A 14,834-nucleotide genomic window follows, 5' to 3' on the forward strand; every position below is an offset into this window, starting at 1 on the left:
ATACTCACGGAGTTAAAGACAGACGGGAGGTTTGGAATTGACGGATATCAGTAGGAAGGCAAACACATTATTCATTAGAACAACCATGACCAGACACCATAATTTTGAAGCTATTCAATATTATATGGCCTGCAAGTAGACAGCTGTCAATAAATGTAGGCAAGTTAAACTTTCAATTGAAACACATCAAGATGAGTTACTTAGGGGATAACGTTTTACGAAATACTGTTTTAACAAAAAAAGCCTTGGTCGATGCCCAGAAGAAGACAGATGGCCCAAATCAAACTGAGCCAAGCACTCAAGCATAGTGTGGCCATTTGGGACAACATTAGCTTCTTACCAATTCATTCCTCAGAAATGGGTTCAACGTGTATAAAGTGCTGAGGAATATAGTTGCAGCCGGCCGCGGTGGCCGTGCGGTTCTAGGCGCTGCAGTCCGGAACCACGGGACTGCTACGGTCGCAGGTTCGAATCCTGCCTCGGGCATGGATGTGTGTGATGTCCGTTGTTTAGTTAGGTTTAAGTAGTTCTAAGTTCTAGGGGACTGATGACCTCAGATGTTAAGTCCCATAGTGCTCAGAGCCATTTGAATATAGTTGCAACTAATGAAACACTTGGTCAGATTGGTGTGCGCAATACTGTCAGCTGCCACACATGAAGTCTAGTGGACACACTGCGGACAGTTAATGAACTGGAACTAGGTCAGGAGCAGAAAAGCATTTATCGCGAGAAGCCCAGAAACCAACTAGAATACTGACATACTCATGTGGCTGACTCTGAGTTCTACCCACAGGTGAAAACCGGTACTTTGATGTGGATACTCAAAATTATGTAAACTATAATATGAACAAAAACGGTGAAGTCAACATCATCATTATTTCAAATTGACGTGGAAGAAACCTATTGGTGATTGAAGTGGTTCCCGAATGTCACACTTATATTTGAGGAACATGGAATCAGGTGAAATGTCTTATAATAGAGAAAACATGGCCTTTCTTTTTTTGCCGCCAAGTGCAGGATTTTCGTTTTTAGACAGTCATTAAAAGCTGTTACAGGATTGGAAATGAAAAGCCTGAAACCAATACAAGTGCTTTCATTAACATGCAAATTGATAGAGTAAGTATTGACTATCAACATCACAAATTTCCAATTAATTGATAAGGTACAATCAGTCCATGAAGCCACAAAACTTACATTGTGGAATTTATGGGGGCAGAAACTGTTTGCTCTACAATTTGATTTTGTCATGCAGTACCAGAATAGAAATCACTGAAATGGAATTTTTATTAGGGTTTTTATGATGAGATTACATTTTCCTCCACTGTTTGTCAGGCGATGAATGTAATTTTACCATTCTAGTACTTATTGATGTGTTGTGTATTAAATGTACATGAAACAAGAGTTGTAGATCTTCATGGATTGTAATTTCAAAGGTTCTTGTCAATGGCAAAGCCCATAATATCACGTACATTGAAAAGGAAGCAGTGGTGATATCCTGAATTTCAAATACAATTTCTGTGTCATGTCAGATGTTTCTTCAGTTCCTTTCACTACTATATTGTGGGGTCCATCATTGTAATAGGCAAATAAAAGAAGTGAATGCATTCACTTAAGTGCATGGATTTCTACCTTTTGGGCAAACGAGGTGAATTTGATGGGTGTATCTTGATAATATGTTGGAGTAAGAGGAAAAAAGAAAAGAATTAATTTGCAGGTATGGATATAAATATGTTAATGTTCTGTAACTTTATTATTTATCTGAAGGTGATTGTTTTCTGGTCATTAATGTCACTGTTTCTTCCCAAGAACTTTTTGCGTGTTTCAATCAGTTACTGTTGAAATGTGTGGCATACATTGAGTGACCATAGAGGAATGAAGGTCAACTGGTACCACCATCAGTATCATTCCCAGTAAAGCTACAGTATGTTACATTGTGACCCATCGTCATTTTCATTTTCCCCTTTCATACTTTCGCTTGTGAATAAAAAAAATTAAAATAATATAAAAAAAAGAGTGTAATGACAAGATGACAAACTGGCATATATGTTTACCAAACTTTTAGATAAAAGAAGCTGTCAACATCCTCCCTCATCACAGAGAAGGTTTCTCTTAGAAGTTACAGAAATACTGAAGAATGTTCATGAATCTATTAAAGGTGAGTTATCAGCTGTCATTTCTGAAATTTAGGAAAAGTGTTTTTAAATGATATTAGAAATTTGGTAGTGTCTATTGTTTCATATTAAAATACTTAATTTAGCATGGCAAGAAAATGTGTTTCAGAACTGTCGCGTGCTTATGCAAGCAAGACTCAGGTGGAAAGAGAACTATGCCCCTCCATCACGGATAGGTTGAAGACTACTGATGAATGCCTTGCTGCTTCCTTGACAGCTATGGTTGCTGCAAGTGGAAAGGTTAGAGCATACAAAATGCAAATTAAAAGTTTAATCAATGAAGAAGCTTTATTGGTTTTGGACTGTAGTACATACGAGGAAATCTTGTTGTGTAGTTGAATACCTGTGACATGTAGAAATCATAATTATACAAATTTGTTTAGTGCCAAATATTGTTACAAATGAAATGTCTTAGTAGTAGTTCCTGATTTGATGGAGTTAATGTGTGCCTATCATATGTAGATGACAAGAATCTGGTGGTAAAGTGAGAATTTGCTAATAAACACTAGATAGCCAAGCAGTCTAAGGAAACAAATATGAAATGTATTGTGCATTTATAACAGTATATGAAAATTCCACCTTGTGCTGCAGTGAGATGGAAGAGATTTTCCAGGATAGAATAAAGAATTAATGGGGGAAAACACAATTTTAATATCTTTCGCTACATCCTTAGGTATTGCTGCTACTCTGCATGCCTACTTGAATCAGCAATGGTTCTTTTGCTGTGTGCAGACAATTAGCTCTTTTGATTTTGTTTATACAATTCACTGAATTCCTCCAGACAGTCTGGGAGATTCTTTGTAGAGCAGAATGTTGTTTATCTGAATGGTCTTGTTTTATCTTGCTCTTGATAAAGGCCCAAATTAGTTCAATAGCACTGAGTTTGCAGTATGCCACAGGCAACCACAGAAGTTTAATTTCTTTGTCCATTGGGCACAACACTCTCTCCAAAAGGAATTCTATGGTAAACTGAAGCGCATATGTGTTTGTCACATAAATTCTACTGCAGTTTGACATGAGATGAAAGATCTTTTTTGTTATTTTCCAGTCATTCAATAACAAAATCTTCCTTTCATTTCATAGATGGATTTCGCAATATGGATTTATCATTTGTGACATGGAACCTGATGTCTAACAGTTGTAGATCTATTGGATAACTTTCTGAGAATTCTTCTGAACCAGCCTTAATCATGTCTGGCATTGTACTCAGAACAGTAATCACTACTGCATTTTCAAATAAAACACAGGCCACTATTTTGCACAAACCCATCTTTGTTTCCAATGTAACACGTAATTATTTCTGGAACTGTCCATGTTTATATTCCACATTTCCACACCTGAAAACTTTCTTTGCAATAGTTCTATCTACTATTTTATCTGTACGTCATTTTTTGTTCCTACTATCCAAACTTTGTGGAATGGTGTGTGTCACAGCAAGTCTCATGAGTGTAGTAAACAGTCTATTCAATGTTTCACCAGTGTCTGTAATTTCTCACAAGAACATGCATTTTTTCCTGCTATTAGAGTAGTTTCCATCAGCACAAGCTGTTTATTGAACTTTTTGTATCTCTGACCCATTTCCGAACAACATGCCAAAGGGTTATTCCATTCAAATAATGAAAGTCTTACACTTCATTCCTCAATTTTTCCAAATTGCTTTTTCACATGTAAGGTTGGATCTTCCTCTTTATGACTCCTGTGAAAAATATTCCCATGCAGATTTTTGTAGTCAACCAGAACTCCATCTGGTGATACAGAACTTGAAATTCCTGAGTGTTCTCTTTCAGCTAATTACCATACTTTCGATAGTACTGAGGCAATCAGGGGCTCTCTTTACTGACTGTGAAACAGAACTGCACTAAGGCATCATCATTTTTGATCTCGTAATAAACATGTGCTTCTGACAAGAAATGGGGACATAAGCAAGGCAACTGTTCAAAGCTAAATACGGCTCAGACCTGGCAGATTAGCATCTTCAAGGCTGCAACACATGAGAACGCAAAAACAACTTTACACACACACTTGATATTTTTCCATTATGTAGCAATATGTGTATGAAAACATAACTGTGAAAAGCGACAACCGGCCTAGGATTTCCAGTTTTCATTTTGTAGATTGTTGCACTTTACCTTATAGTGAAATGTATGAATCGTTCCCATTATTACAACAAAATGAGTAACTGGAAAGCAATGAAAATCTGGCAGTAAATCGAGAACTGTTGTATCTTTAAACTGTGCACAGGGGATCATTCTTGAAAATGCGGTCTGAGTAGTGTTCCCAGAAAAAGTCCATATGGTTCACTTTCGCATAAATATTTCCACATGTTGTCACTTCCTTTCCCATCAAAATAAGATGTTTACATATCAAATGACAAAAGGAGTTGATTTAGGAAAGGTGCACCATGTTGATGCTCAATATGTGATTGTGTGTCAAGGAACTTGAAGCCAAGGGCCATTTCTTATGAAATGGAGAACAAATGGTAGACAAAAAATGTTTCTTGTTGGCAGTGTTAGTCAGGAGGAACATGAAAAGCCATCAGGGAGAGGTGATAGTTAACCTACCCAAAAAGTCGTAGTTTATCTGACTTTCAGGAATAGTACACTGACTGCTAGTTTTAGATAGATCTGATAAAACAAACATAAATATGTTTTGCAACAACGTACAGTGCCAGCCACATAGTATGAAAAAGACTTGCCACTAAATTAAGAAAATCTACCCATCTCCCAAAAAAATTTAAAGTAAATTTGCTTGTAGAACAAGTGTTTGACAATGTCTTTTAAAAATAATAATTGGTAGCAGTCATCCATTTTATATCCTACATACAATTTGACAGTGCTTTTCAAGAGACAGTGCTCTCATCATCAGACTGTCAAACTCACTCCTCACTTTGAAACACTAAAAAGTTACCAACAAATCCTCGGTTTACTTTAAAATCTTTGACTTCTGTCGATAGTTGTCAAATCTCATAGAGTACCACACACCAGGTGGTGATCACTTGTGGGTTGCAAGAATGTTAAGTCGACACTTCGTGAGGTGTGTAGGATAAGTCCTGGTGTGAGGTGGAATGGCTATGGGCAGAAGTAACGTAGGACAAGATCCCACAGTCCATTGTGCTTTTATTCTATTTATTTTATGAGCATTGTAAATGTGTTGGTAGGCTTTTTAATGTTTTAACCTCATGGACTGAATTTGAGACTCGTGATTAGAGCACTCTCTCTCAAAACATGTTGTAGAATTGTGTGTAGGTCAAAAAACAGTTGAATTCTGCCAATTATTACTTTTTCAAATATAACAATCCACTACCTTACAGCCTTAAAATAGGCAATATTAAAATATCTTTTACTTTGCTTTTTGTTTGGTATGTTATTTCCTTTATGTATTCAGTCCTGTTGTGTGTTAGTAGCTTTCAGGTGTATTGTCTGACAGTCGCACTGAACTGTGGAAGGGCATGGCACTCTCTCCTGCATCAGCTTTCTCACTTCACGCTAAGATGCATCCTGCCGTGTCAGCCTTCAAAAGACGTGCAGCATCGTACATGAATTATCTAGATCAGGTTAGTAAAAGTTAATAATAAAAATGACAGCAGTTATTGTGTGAATCACTGACTGCCTATCTCTTATCTTAACTCACTTTAATTAGACAACTATTATAAAGCTAGAGTTGCAATTTGCCTATCGTATTTATTTTACATCATTATTTCAAGTTTCCATGAAAGCTTTGGGTGTGAACTGTTGTAAAGGAACATTTTGAATCGTCAGTGTGGCTGTATAACATGTTGGGGAATTGTCTAGACTTTGGCCCAGTTGGTTTTCCAGGTGCCACTACAGGTGAGAGTAGCCAGTGCAGGTGTGATGTCAGGAAGGCCTTTCACCTGCCCATTGCGCAGATGGGTGCAGTAGATTGTTCTCCAGGAGCAACACCAGAGTTACACGACAGCATAGCAGGGATTGTTGGCTGTGGCAGGTAGAACCTGCAACTAGTCAGTTACCAGGATAAGTTTAGTTGAAGATACCAAAAGTGATGAGTTAAGATCCCTGTCATGTTGAAGCCAATTACTCATTTCTGCTAGCTGGTTGTTGTTGTTGTTGTTGGTGGTGGTGGTGGTGGTGGTGGTGGTGGTGGTGGTGGTGGTGGTGGTGGTGGTATTGTGGCGGAAGTATATTCACAGTCTATTGTCACATTAGCCTGTTGTTATGTTAGCCTGAAGATTAAACTATCCTTCATCCTTCAGAGAATAACAAAATGGAGAATATCTGTGACCTTTACTGAAAAAGAATTAATGTTATTACAGCAAGAGCAAAGTCGGGATAGGGAAGTGAAATAAATGTTAGATTATAGGTTCAACAATGGAGGTGCCGAGTACAGATAGGCGCTCCCTCCCCCCCCCCCCCCCCCCACACACACACACAAATATGTAGAAGCAAATGCAACTCTCACATGCATGACTGCAGTCTCTGGCTGCCGAGGCCACCATGTGAGCAGCAGTACATGATGAGAGATTCCACGAGGTGGTGGGGGTAAGGAGGCGGCTAGGGCAGGGAGGGGGAAGGATAGCAGGCTATGGGTGGAGGATGGTAAAGTGCTGCTTGTGGGAGCATACAGGGTTGACATAGTTGGAGAGAGGGTAGGGCAGCTAGGTGCAGTTGGGAGGTTAGACAGGGGAGTGGGGGTGGAGGGGAGGGGGGGGCTCAGCGGTAAAGGAGGCAGGTAAAAACTCTGTGGGTGCAGGGCATTGGTACAATAGAGGACTGTGTAGTGCTAGAATGAGAACAGGAAAGGGGCTAGAGGGTAAGGACTAAGACTATCAAGGTTGAGGCCCACTGTCTAACCTCCTCACTACACCTAGCTGCCTCACCATCTCTCCACCTCGTCTCTGCATGCTCCCGCAAGAAGCACTTCACCGTCAATCACCCCTACCCTGCTATCTCTCCCCTTCCCTACCCCAGCCTCCTCCTTACCCCCACCACCCAATTGCGTCTCCAGTGTTTTTCGTCTATTTCCAATGAAGGCCTTGTTGGCCAAAAGCTCATGTTCTGACAGTTTGTTGTGTGTATCTGTGACTCATCATCTCTGCTATATGGTAAGTAGCAACTAACCTTTTCATTATATCATAGCTTTTTTTATTAGGATCAATAAAATAACTGAATGAAGCCTGGATCCTGAATCAGTTTTTTCCCCCAATTTATTGCAGTTCCTGTATCTTTCTTTATGAAGACAATGACTACTCCACAGCATCCACTCTAGTTTTGTCATGGCAAGCATATTTCCATCATGTTAAGGCACCCTGTTGAGAGGCCAGACACACGTGTGGTTCCTGAAGAGGGGCAGCAGTCTTTTCAGTAGTTGCAGGGGCAACAGTCTGGATGATTGACTGATCTGGCCTTGTAACACTAACCAAAATGCCTTGCTGTGCTGGTACTGCGAATGGGTGAAAGCAAGGGGAAACTAGAGCCGTAATTTTTACTGAGGGCATGCAGCTTTACTGTATGGTTAAATGATGATGGTCTCCTCCGGAGGTAAAATAGTCCCCCATTCGGATCTCCGGGCGGGGACTACTCAGGAGGACGTTGTTATCAGGAGAAAGAAAACTGGGGTTCTACGGGTTGGAGCGTGGAATGTCAAATCCCTTTATCGGGCAGATAGGTTAGAAATTTAAAAAGGGAAATGGATAGGTTAAAGTTAGATATAGTGGGAATTAGTGAAGTTTGGTGGCTGGAGGAACAAGACTTTTGGTCAGGTGAATACAGGGTTATAAATACAAAATCAAATGTGCAGTGGTTAGCGCACTGGACTTGCATTCAGGAGGACGACGGTTCAATCCCGTCTCCAGCCATCCTGATTTAGGTTTTCCGTGATTTCCCTAAATCGTTTCAGGCAAATGCCGGGATGGTTTCTTTGAAAGGGCACGGCCGATTTCCTTCCCAATCCTTCCCTAACCTGAGCTTGCGCACCGTCTCTAATGGCCTCGTTGTCGACGGGACGTTAAACACTAACCACCACCACCACAAAATCAAATAGGGGTAATGCAGGAAATAATGAATAAAAAAATAGTAGCGCGGGTAAGTGACTACAAACAGCATAGTGAACGCATTATTGTGGCCAAGACAGAGATGAAGCCCACACCTACCACAGTAGTAAAAGTAGCATAACTTAATCATAGCTAACAACTGGTTTAAGAATCATGACAGAAGGTTGTATATGTGGAAGAGGCCTGGAGACACTGGAAGGTTTCAGATAGATTATATAATGCTAAGGCAGAGATTTAGGAACCAGGTTTTAAATTGTAAGACATTTCCAGGCGCAGATGTGGACTCTGACCACACTCTATTGGTTATTACCTGGAGATTGAAGCTGAAGAAACTGAAAAAAAAAGTGGGAATTTAAGGAGATGGGACCTGGATAAACTGTAGGACCAGAGGTTGTTGAGTGTTTCAGAGAGAGCATTAGGGAACGATTGACAGAAACAGGGTAAAGAAATACAGTAGAAGAAGAATGGGTAGCTTTGAGGGTTGAAGTAGTGAAGGCAGCAGAGGATCATGTAGGTAATAAGACGAGGACTAGTAGAAATCCTTGGGTAACAGAGGAAATATTGAATTTATTTGATGAAAGGAGAAAATATAAAAATGCAGTAAATGAAGCAAGCAAAAAGGAATACAAACGTCTCAAAAAAGAGATCGACAGGAACTGCAAAATGGCTAAGCAGGGATGGCTAGAGGACAAATGTAAGGATGTAGAGGCGCATATCACTAGGGTTAAGATAGATACTGCCTACAGGAAAATTAATCAAAAGCTCAGATGGAAACCCAGCTCAAAGCAAAGAAGGGAAAGCAGAAAGGTGAAAGGAGTATATAGAGGTTCTATACAAGGGTGATGTTCTTCAGGACAATATTATAGAAATGGAAGAGAATGTAGATGAAGATGAAATGGGAGATATGATACTGCATGAAGAGTTTGACAGAGCACTGAAAGACCTAAGTCGAAACAAGGCCCCAGGAGTAGACAACATTCCCTTAGAACTACTGACAGCCTTGGGAGAGCCAGTCCTGATAAAACTCTACCATCTGGTGACCAAGATGTGTGGGACAGGCGAAATACCCTCAGACTTCAAGAAGAACATAATAATTCCAATCCCAAAGAAAGCAGGTGTTGACAGATGTGAAAATTACCGAACTATCAGTTTAATAAGCCACGGCTGCAAAATACAAAGACTAATTCTTTACAGGGGAATAGAAAAACTGGTGGAAGCTGACCTCGGAGAAAATCAGTTTGGATTCCGTAGAAATGTTGGAACACGTGAGGTAATACTGGCCTTACGACTTATCTTAGAAGAAAGATTAAGGAAAGGCAAACCTACATTTCTAGCATTCGTAGACTTAGAGAAAGCTTTTGACAATGTTGACTGGAACACTCTCTTTCTAATTCTAAAGGTGGCAGGGGTAAAATACAGGGAGCGAAAGGCTATTTACAATTTGTACAGGAACCAGATGGCAGTTACAAGAGTCGAGGGACATGAAAGGAAAGCAGTGGTTGTGAAGGGAGTGAGACAGAGTTGTAGCCTATCTCAGATGTTATTCAATCTGTATATTGAGCAAGCAGTAAAGGAAACAAAAGAAAAATTTGGACTAGGAATTAAAATCCATAGAAAAGAAATAAAAACTTTGAGGTACGCCGATGACATTGTAATTCTGTCAGAGACAGCAAAGGACCTGGAAGAGCACCTGAACGGAATGGAGAGTGTCTTGAAAGGAGGATATAAGATGAACATCAACAAAAGCAAAACGAGAATAATGGAATGTTTTTGTTGTTATGGTCTTCAGGGTGCCTTGTTGTTGTGGTCTTCAATCCAGAGACTGGTTTGATGCAGCTCTCAATGCTACCCTATCCTGTGCAAGCTTCTTCATCTCCCAGTACTTACTGCATGTAGTTGAATTAAATCTGGTGATGCTGTGGGGATTATATTAGGAAATGACACTTAAAGCAGTAAATGAGTTTTGCTATTTGTGGAGATGGTGATGGTCGAAGTAGAGAGGATATAAAATGTAGATTGGCAATGGCCAGGAAATCGTTTCTGAAGAAGAGAAATTTGTTAACATAGAGTATAGATTTAAGTGTCAGGAAGTTGTTTCTGAAAGTATTTGTATGGAGTGTAGCCATGTATGGAAGTGAAACATGGACGATAAATAGTTTAGGCAAGAAGAGAATAGAGGGTTTCGAAATATGGTGCTACAGAAGAATGCTGAAGATTAGATGGGTAAGATCACATAACTAATGAGGAGGTATTGAATAGAATTGGAGAGAAGAGAAATCTGTAGCAAAACTTGACTAGAAGAAGGGATTGGTTGGTAGGGCATATTCTGAGGCATCAAGGGATCACCAATTTAGTATTGGAGGGCAGTGTGGAGGGTAAAAATCATAGAGGGAGACCAAGAGATGAATACACTAAACAGATTCAGAAGGATGTAGGTTGCAGTAGGAGATGAAGACGCTTGCACAGGATAGAGTAGCATGGAGAGCTGCATCAAACCAGTCTCTGGATTGAAGACCACAACAACAAGGCACCCTAGAAATCATATGTTTATGATGCTTGAATTACAGGTGTAAATTTACTTTGGTTTGGGCTTGTATTGTTTATGCAATTTGCTGTTGAACTTTTGAAGCTTTCTACTACCTGGTTCCACTTGCTTGATTAAGATCTACCACTTAAGTTGTTGAGATGACTAAGCTTTGCAGTGAGTTTTACAGTTTATATGAGTGAAACAAAACCTACCGTATTTACTCGAATATAAGCCGCACTCGAATCTAAGCCGCACCTGAAAAATGAGACTCGAAATCAAGGAAAAAAAATTTCCCGAATCTAAGCCGCACCCGAAATTTGAGACTCGAAGTTCAAGGGGAGAGAAGAGGTTTAGGGCGCACCTCCAAATCGAAACAAAGTTGGTCCATTGTAATATGAGACACAATTTAGGTCGAATGAATGACGATACAGCTACAGTAGTTTGGTTCGAGTCGTAAGCTTAGCAGTTAAGCTTTACCAGGTAGCCATTGCTATGCGTCAGGCGCTCCGTCCGTATTTATACGGGTACTCTTCCTTTTTCACGTGCTTCGTCTGGTTTGAATCTATTGCTTATTTTGCTTCGATCTGATAAGTGCCGTTTTCTTTGTTATAGGTGTTTACATCACTCTAAGCTGAAAATACATTACTGTACTGTGTCATGCATTGTTTGTCGCATTCTGATAGTGCGTGTTTACGGACTGTCGCCGCTCGCGGCATGGCTTGCTTTTGTGAGCGCTACTGCCGCTTACAATTAAAAAACAAAAGAGAGGAATCGTCTCATTAGCGAAACAATGGCAAGAGACTGCTATTTGTTGTTACTTACACTGCTGTTTCTTTGATAATGATCAACAAGAACCAAATAATAGACTGCGTATGATAGGACATGTTCTGAACGAGAGTTTAGCAAAAAATTTTCTCCGTTTGAAAATCTTTGCCGCTTCTTTAGTACATTAAATTCTGCACAGAAATTAGAGTCATCTTAGATTTGAAAATCTAGTCAGTTGCCGTGCTTCATTTCTGACTGTATCACTTAATACGAATATAAACATGACACGATACATATATTCTTCCGCGTTTGCTGTTGTCTCACTCTAGTCTCGTAGTTTATTAGGCAGGCAAGATTTAAATGAGATAGCAGCAAACACAAAAGAAAACATGGCAAAATGTTTATTTTCGTATTATTCTTATGGTGAAGAGAATACTGCATGTGATTCACAATTCATAAAAGTTCCTATTAGCAACCATCTCTTCTCACGGATAGGAAAAATGGAAATACAGAAGCGTCCGATCTTACCCGTCGGCTTTGACCCATGACGTCACAAATACCGCGGAAACGACCATAAACAACAATTCCAATATGGCGGATATGAAAACATCGAATACTAGTGTCAAATCAATATTTTCGAATCATAGGCGGCCGCTGCCGCGGCCGCATTCCAAAAAAAAAACTCCCAACCTAACCTCAAGTGGGCTACGCTACAGATCAATATGTTCATCAAATTGCTTCATATTACGTATACATGTTCTTTAAACAAGAGTACATCAAACCATGTATTAGGTTTTCCGCGCCGTAATGACGTCACACACCACAACACGCTTACGTCACGGGTCAAAGCCGACGAGTAAGATCGGACCTTTCTGTTGACCCGGAAAAATTTCAGAACGTAGAGTTGGCCATATTGACAAACATCCCAGTCTTGCCAGTCGGATTTTCGTAGCACATTGAAATTCTGCTACATTCGAAGATGAACAATACGGAGTTTGTATTTACTTCGTTGGATAATATATGAAAATGCTGTGGTCGAAACTCGGGGCGGAGAAAAAAAAGCTCGTCTTCCACCTTTTTTTTAAAAAAAATTAATTTACTGACGCAGAGGTTTTGGCGCCAGTATTTATCTTTGTGCCTACAAACCATGCCTGTGTAGCGATACATATATTTGACAGCAGAAGTTCGTTGTGGCGGCACCTACCAACATTTTTCAGAACTCCCGCTTGCTTTGCACTCGATTCTAAGCCGCAGGCGGTTTTTTGGGTTACAAAAACCGGAAAAAAAGTGCGGCTTAGATTCGAGTAAATACGATATATTTCCGTCATTGTTCCTCCCATTTTTATAGATCACAATAGTGGCTCTTCTTCAGTAGGTGGTTAGCAGAAGAGTCTCTGCATCTGACAATTTTATTCTCTTTATTACATTGTAATGGTAAAATAAAATAATAAAAAGAATAAAGATCTAAAATTCCTGGGGCAGAAATGTAAAATAGTGAGATGTGATACAAAGACCAGAAAAAAATCTCAAACTTTCAGACTTACTTTGTCTGAAGATGATAAGGAGGAGGACAAAAGGAAAGGACATTGAAAGCAAATATTAAAAAATGTGAAAGAAAGGGGTAAGTTCCTCATAATTCAGAATGACATAAGAATTAGGGAAGAAAGTTTGAAGACGTTAATAAACTACTTCTGATTAAAATTATTTACAAAGAGGGAGGCTGTTGAGGCTGGAGAGCCATTGTAGAATAGTAAGTTGATATGAGGAGGTAAAGGTAAACCTTAAATGAAGAATAAAAAGAGTAAGGAGAGTAAAATACAAGATGGCAAGAACTGAAGTAAGTGAGGAGGAAGGATGGAAGGAAGGAAGGAAGAAATACAGTACTGATGAAAATAAGATATATGAGACTTGTAAAATATAACTAGGGATAAACTCGATATATGCTACCTGCGACAGGGTGATCAACCTTGACATTTCCCATAATTTTGCAGTAACCATCCTGGTGGGCAAATGGTGCTTCTGGGCAACATGTGTGGGCATAATTTGCAATAGAATCAAGTTGGCCCTGTCTGTGATGCTGTAAGCTATGCTTTTAACATGGTTGGAGCGAAGTGTGGTAGATGAGTTTATGGACAGATCTTGCACTTCTGTTTTACACAGTTATGACCTGTATGATGAGTTAGAAGTAGAATTGGCAGAAAGACAGAACCAGGACAATTTAGAGCTTGGGTTGGGTGAGCAGCCATAACAGTGGTGGCAAAAGATGGTGTGGGACAGTGGGTAAATATTCTAAATGGTCGTTACTTCGTTATGCCATTATGAAAAGACACTTAAATTGTCTTTGCCATTTACAGGAGCCTGAAAACTATTTTTGCCATTAGCTCGAAACCGATGGAGAGCATACTAACCATAATTTCCAGTGTGCAAGTCCACATTACTCTTTGTGCTAACTGAAAGAAAATGTTCCTACTTGTTGTTTACTCAGCAAGATCAGGAACTATGACTATAAATAAAAGTTTGGAGTTTTAACTAATGGATATATTTAGTAATAATTCACATGCACAAAAGATAAGTATTTGTATCCTATCTAATATACCTACTGGGAACAGCAGTTCTGAGGCAACCTCTATGGGAAGTTCCAAGTAAAATGGTCTATCACCCTTGCTTCTAATGACTAAAAGTTAATTGTATGTATTAAAAGTGGTAAATGATCTGGCCACTTGCCACATGGTTTGGTCAATATTGCAAGGCTACACACAAACAGTTACTTCTGTGAAAGCTAAGTGATCCAGGACAGCCTACAGTCCTTGTGAGTTCACTTCCTACTTTTATGGAAAATGCATTCAAGTCTACCTAGCTCTGACATCATCCAAGACACAGTGCACACAGGTGTTTGACTGATGCGGACAGATTGGTATCTCGGTACAAAGTGTCTCCCTCCAACTGCCTCTCTGGCTGTAATTATGGTGCAGAGGACCCCCAAAGAACATCTGCTACCAGTTGCCCTAGGCACAGGTAGTGGTATTGAAATGCCCCCTTTCTCAGACACACATTAATTAATAGCTCTGTCATTTAACAATTTACATTCTTCTTAATTTTTTATAAAATTTTTAATTGTTATATAAAGTGTACTTTAGTTACTCAAAAAGTTTTACCTCGACTACATTTAAACTTTGCTGGCTAGAATATTTAGAATGGAACCAATAGAACGACATGACCTGAAAACTGCCATTTTGAGATTCCTTGTAAGCTTAGTTATTTACAAAACAGTCTTGAAACTTGGTGCAGCTGTATTATTACATTAATGTAATCAAGTGCTGTAATAAGAATTTTCTATTATAAA

At 39.4% G+C, this 14,834-nt stretch overlaps 1 protein-coding gene across 1 annotated transcript in view; it reads left to right on the plus strand.

Annotated features, from left to right (window-relative positions):
• LOC126257452 (protein phosphatase 1 regulatory subunit 21) overlaps positions 1–14,834 on the plus strand; it is a 190,331-nt gene that overhangs the window by 138,655 nt on the left and 36,842 nt on the right. Inside the window, exons 9-11 of the mRNA XM_049955565.1 lie at positions 2,063–2,155; positions 2,281–2,411; positions 5,575–5,724. Coding sequence (XP_049811522.1) covers positions 2,063–2,155; positions 2,281–2,411; positions 5,575–5,724 — 374 coding nt within the window. The remainder of the gene's footprint in view (positions 1–2,062; positions 2,156–2,280; positions 2,412–5,574; positions 5,725–14,834) is intronic.

Source organism: Schistocerca nitens, chromosome 1 (assembly GCF_023898315.1).
Source record: "Schistocerca nitens isolate TAMUIC-IGC-003100 chromosome 1, iqSchNite1.1, whole genome shotgun sequence".
NCBI lineage: Eukaryota > Metazoa > Arthropoda > Insecta > Orthoptera > Acrididae > Schistocerca > Schistocerca nitens.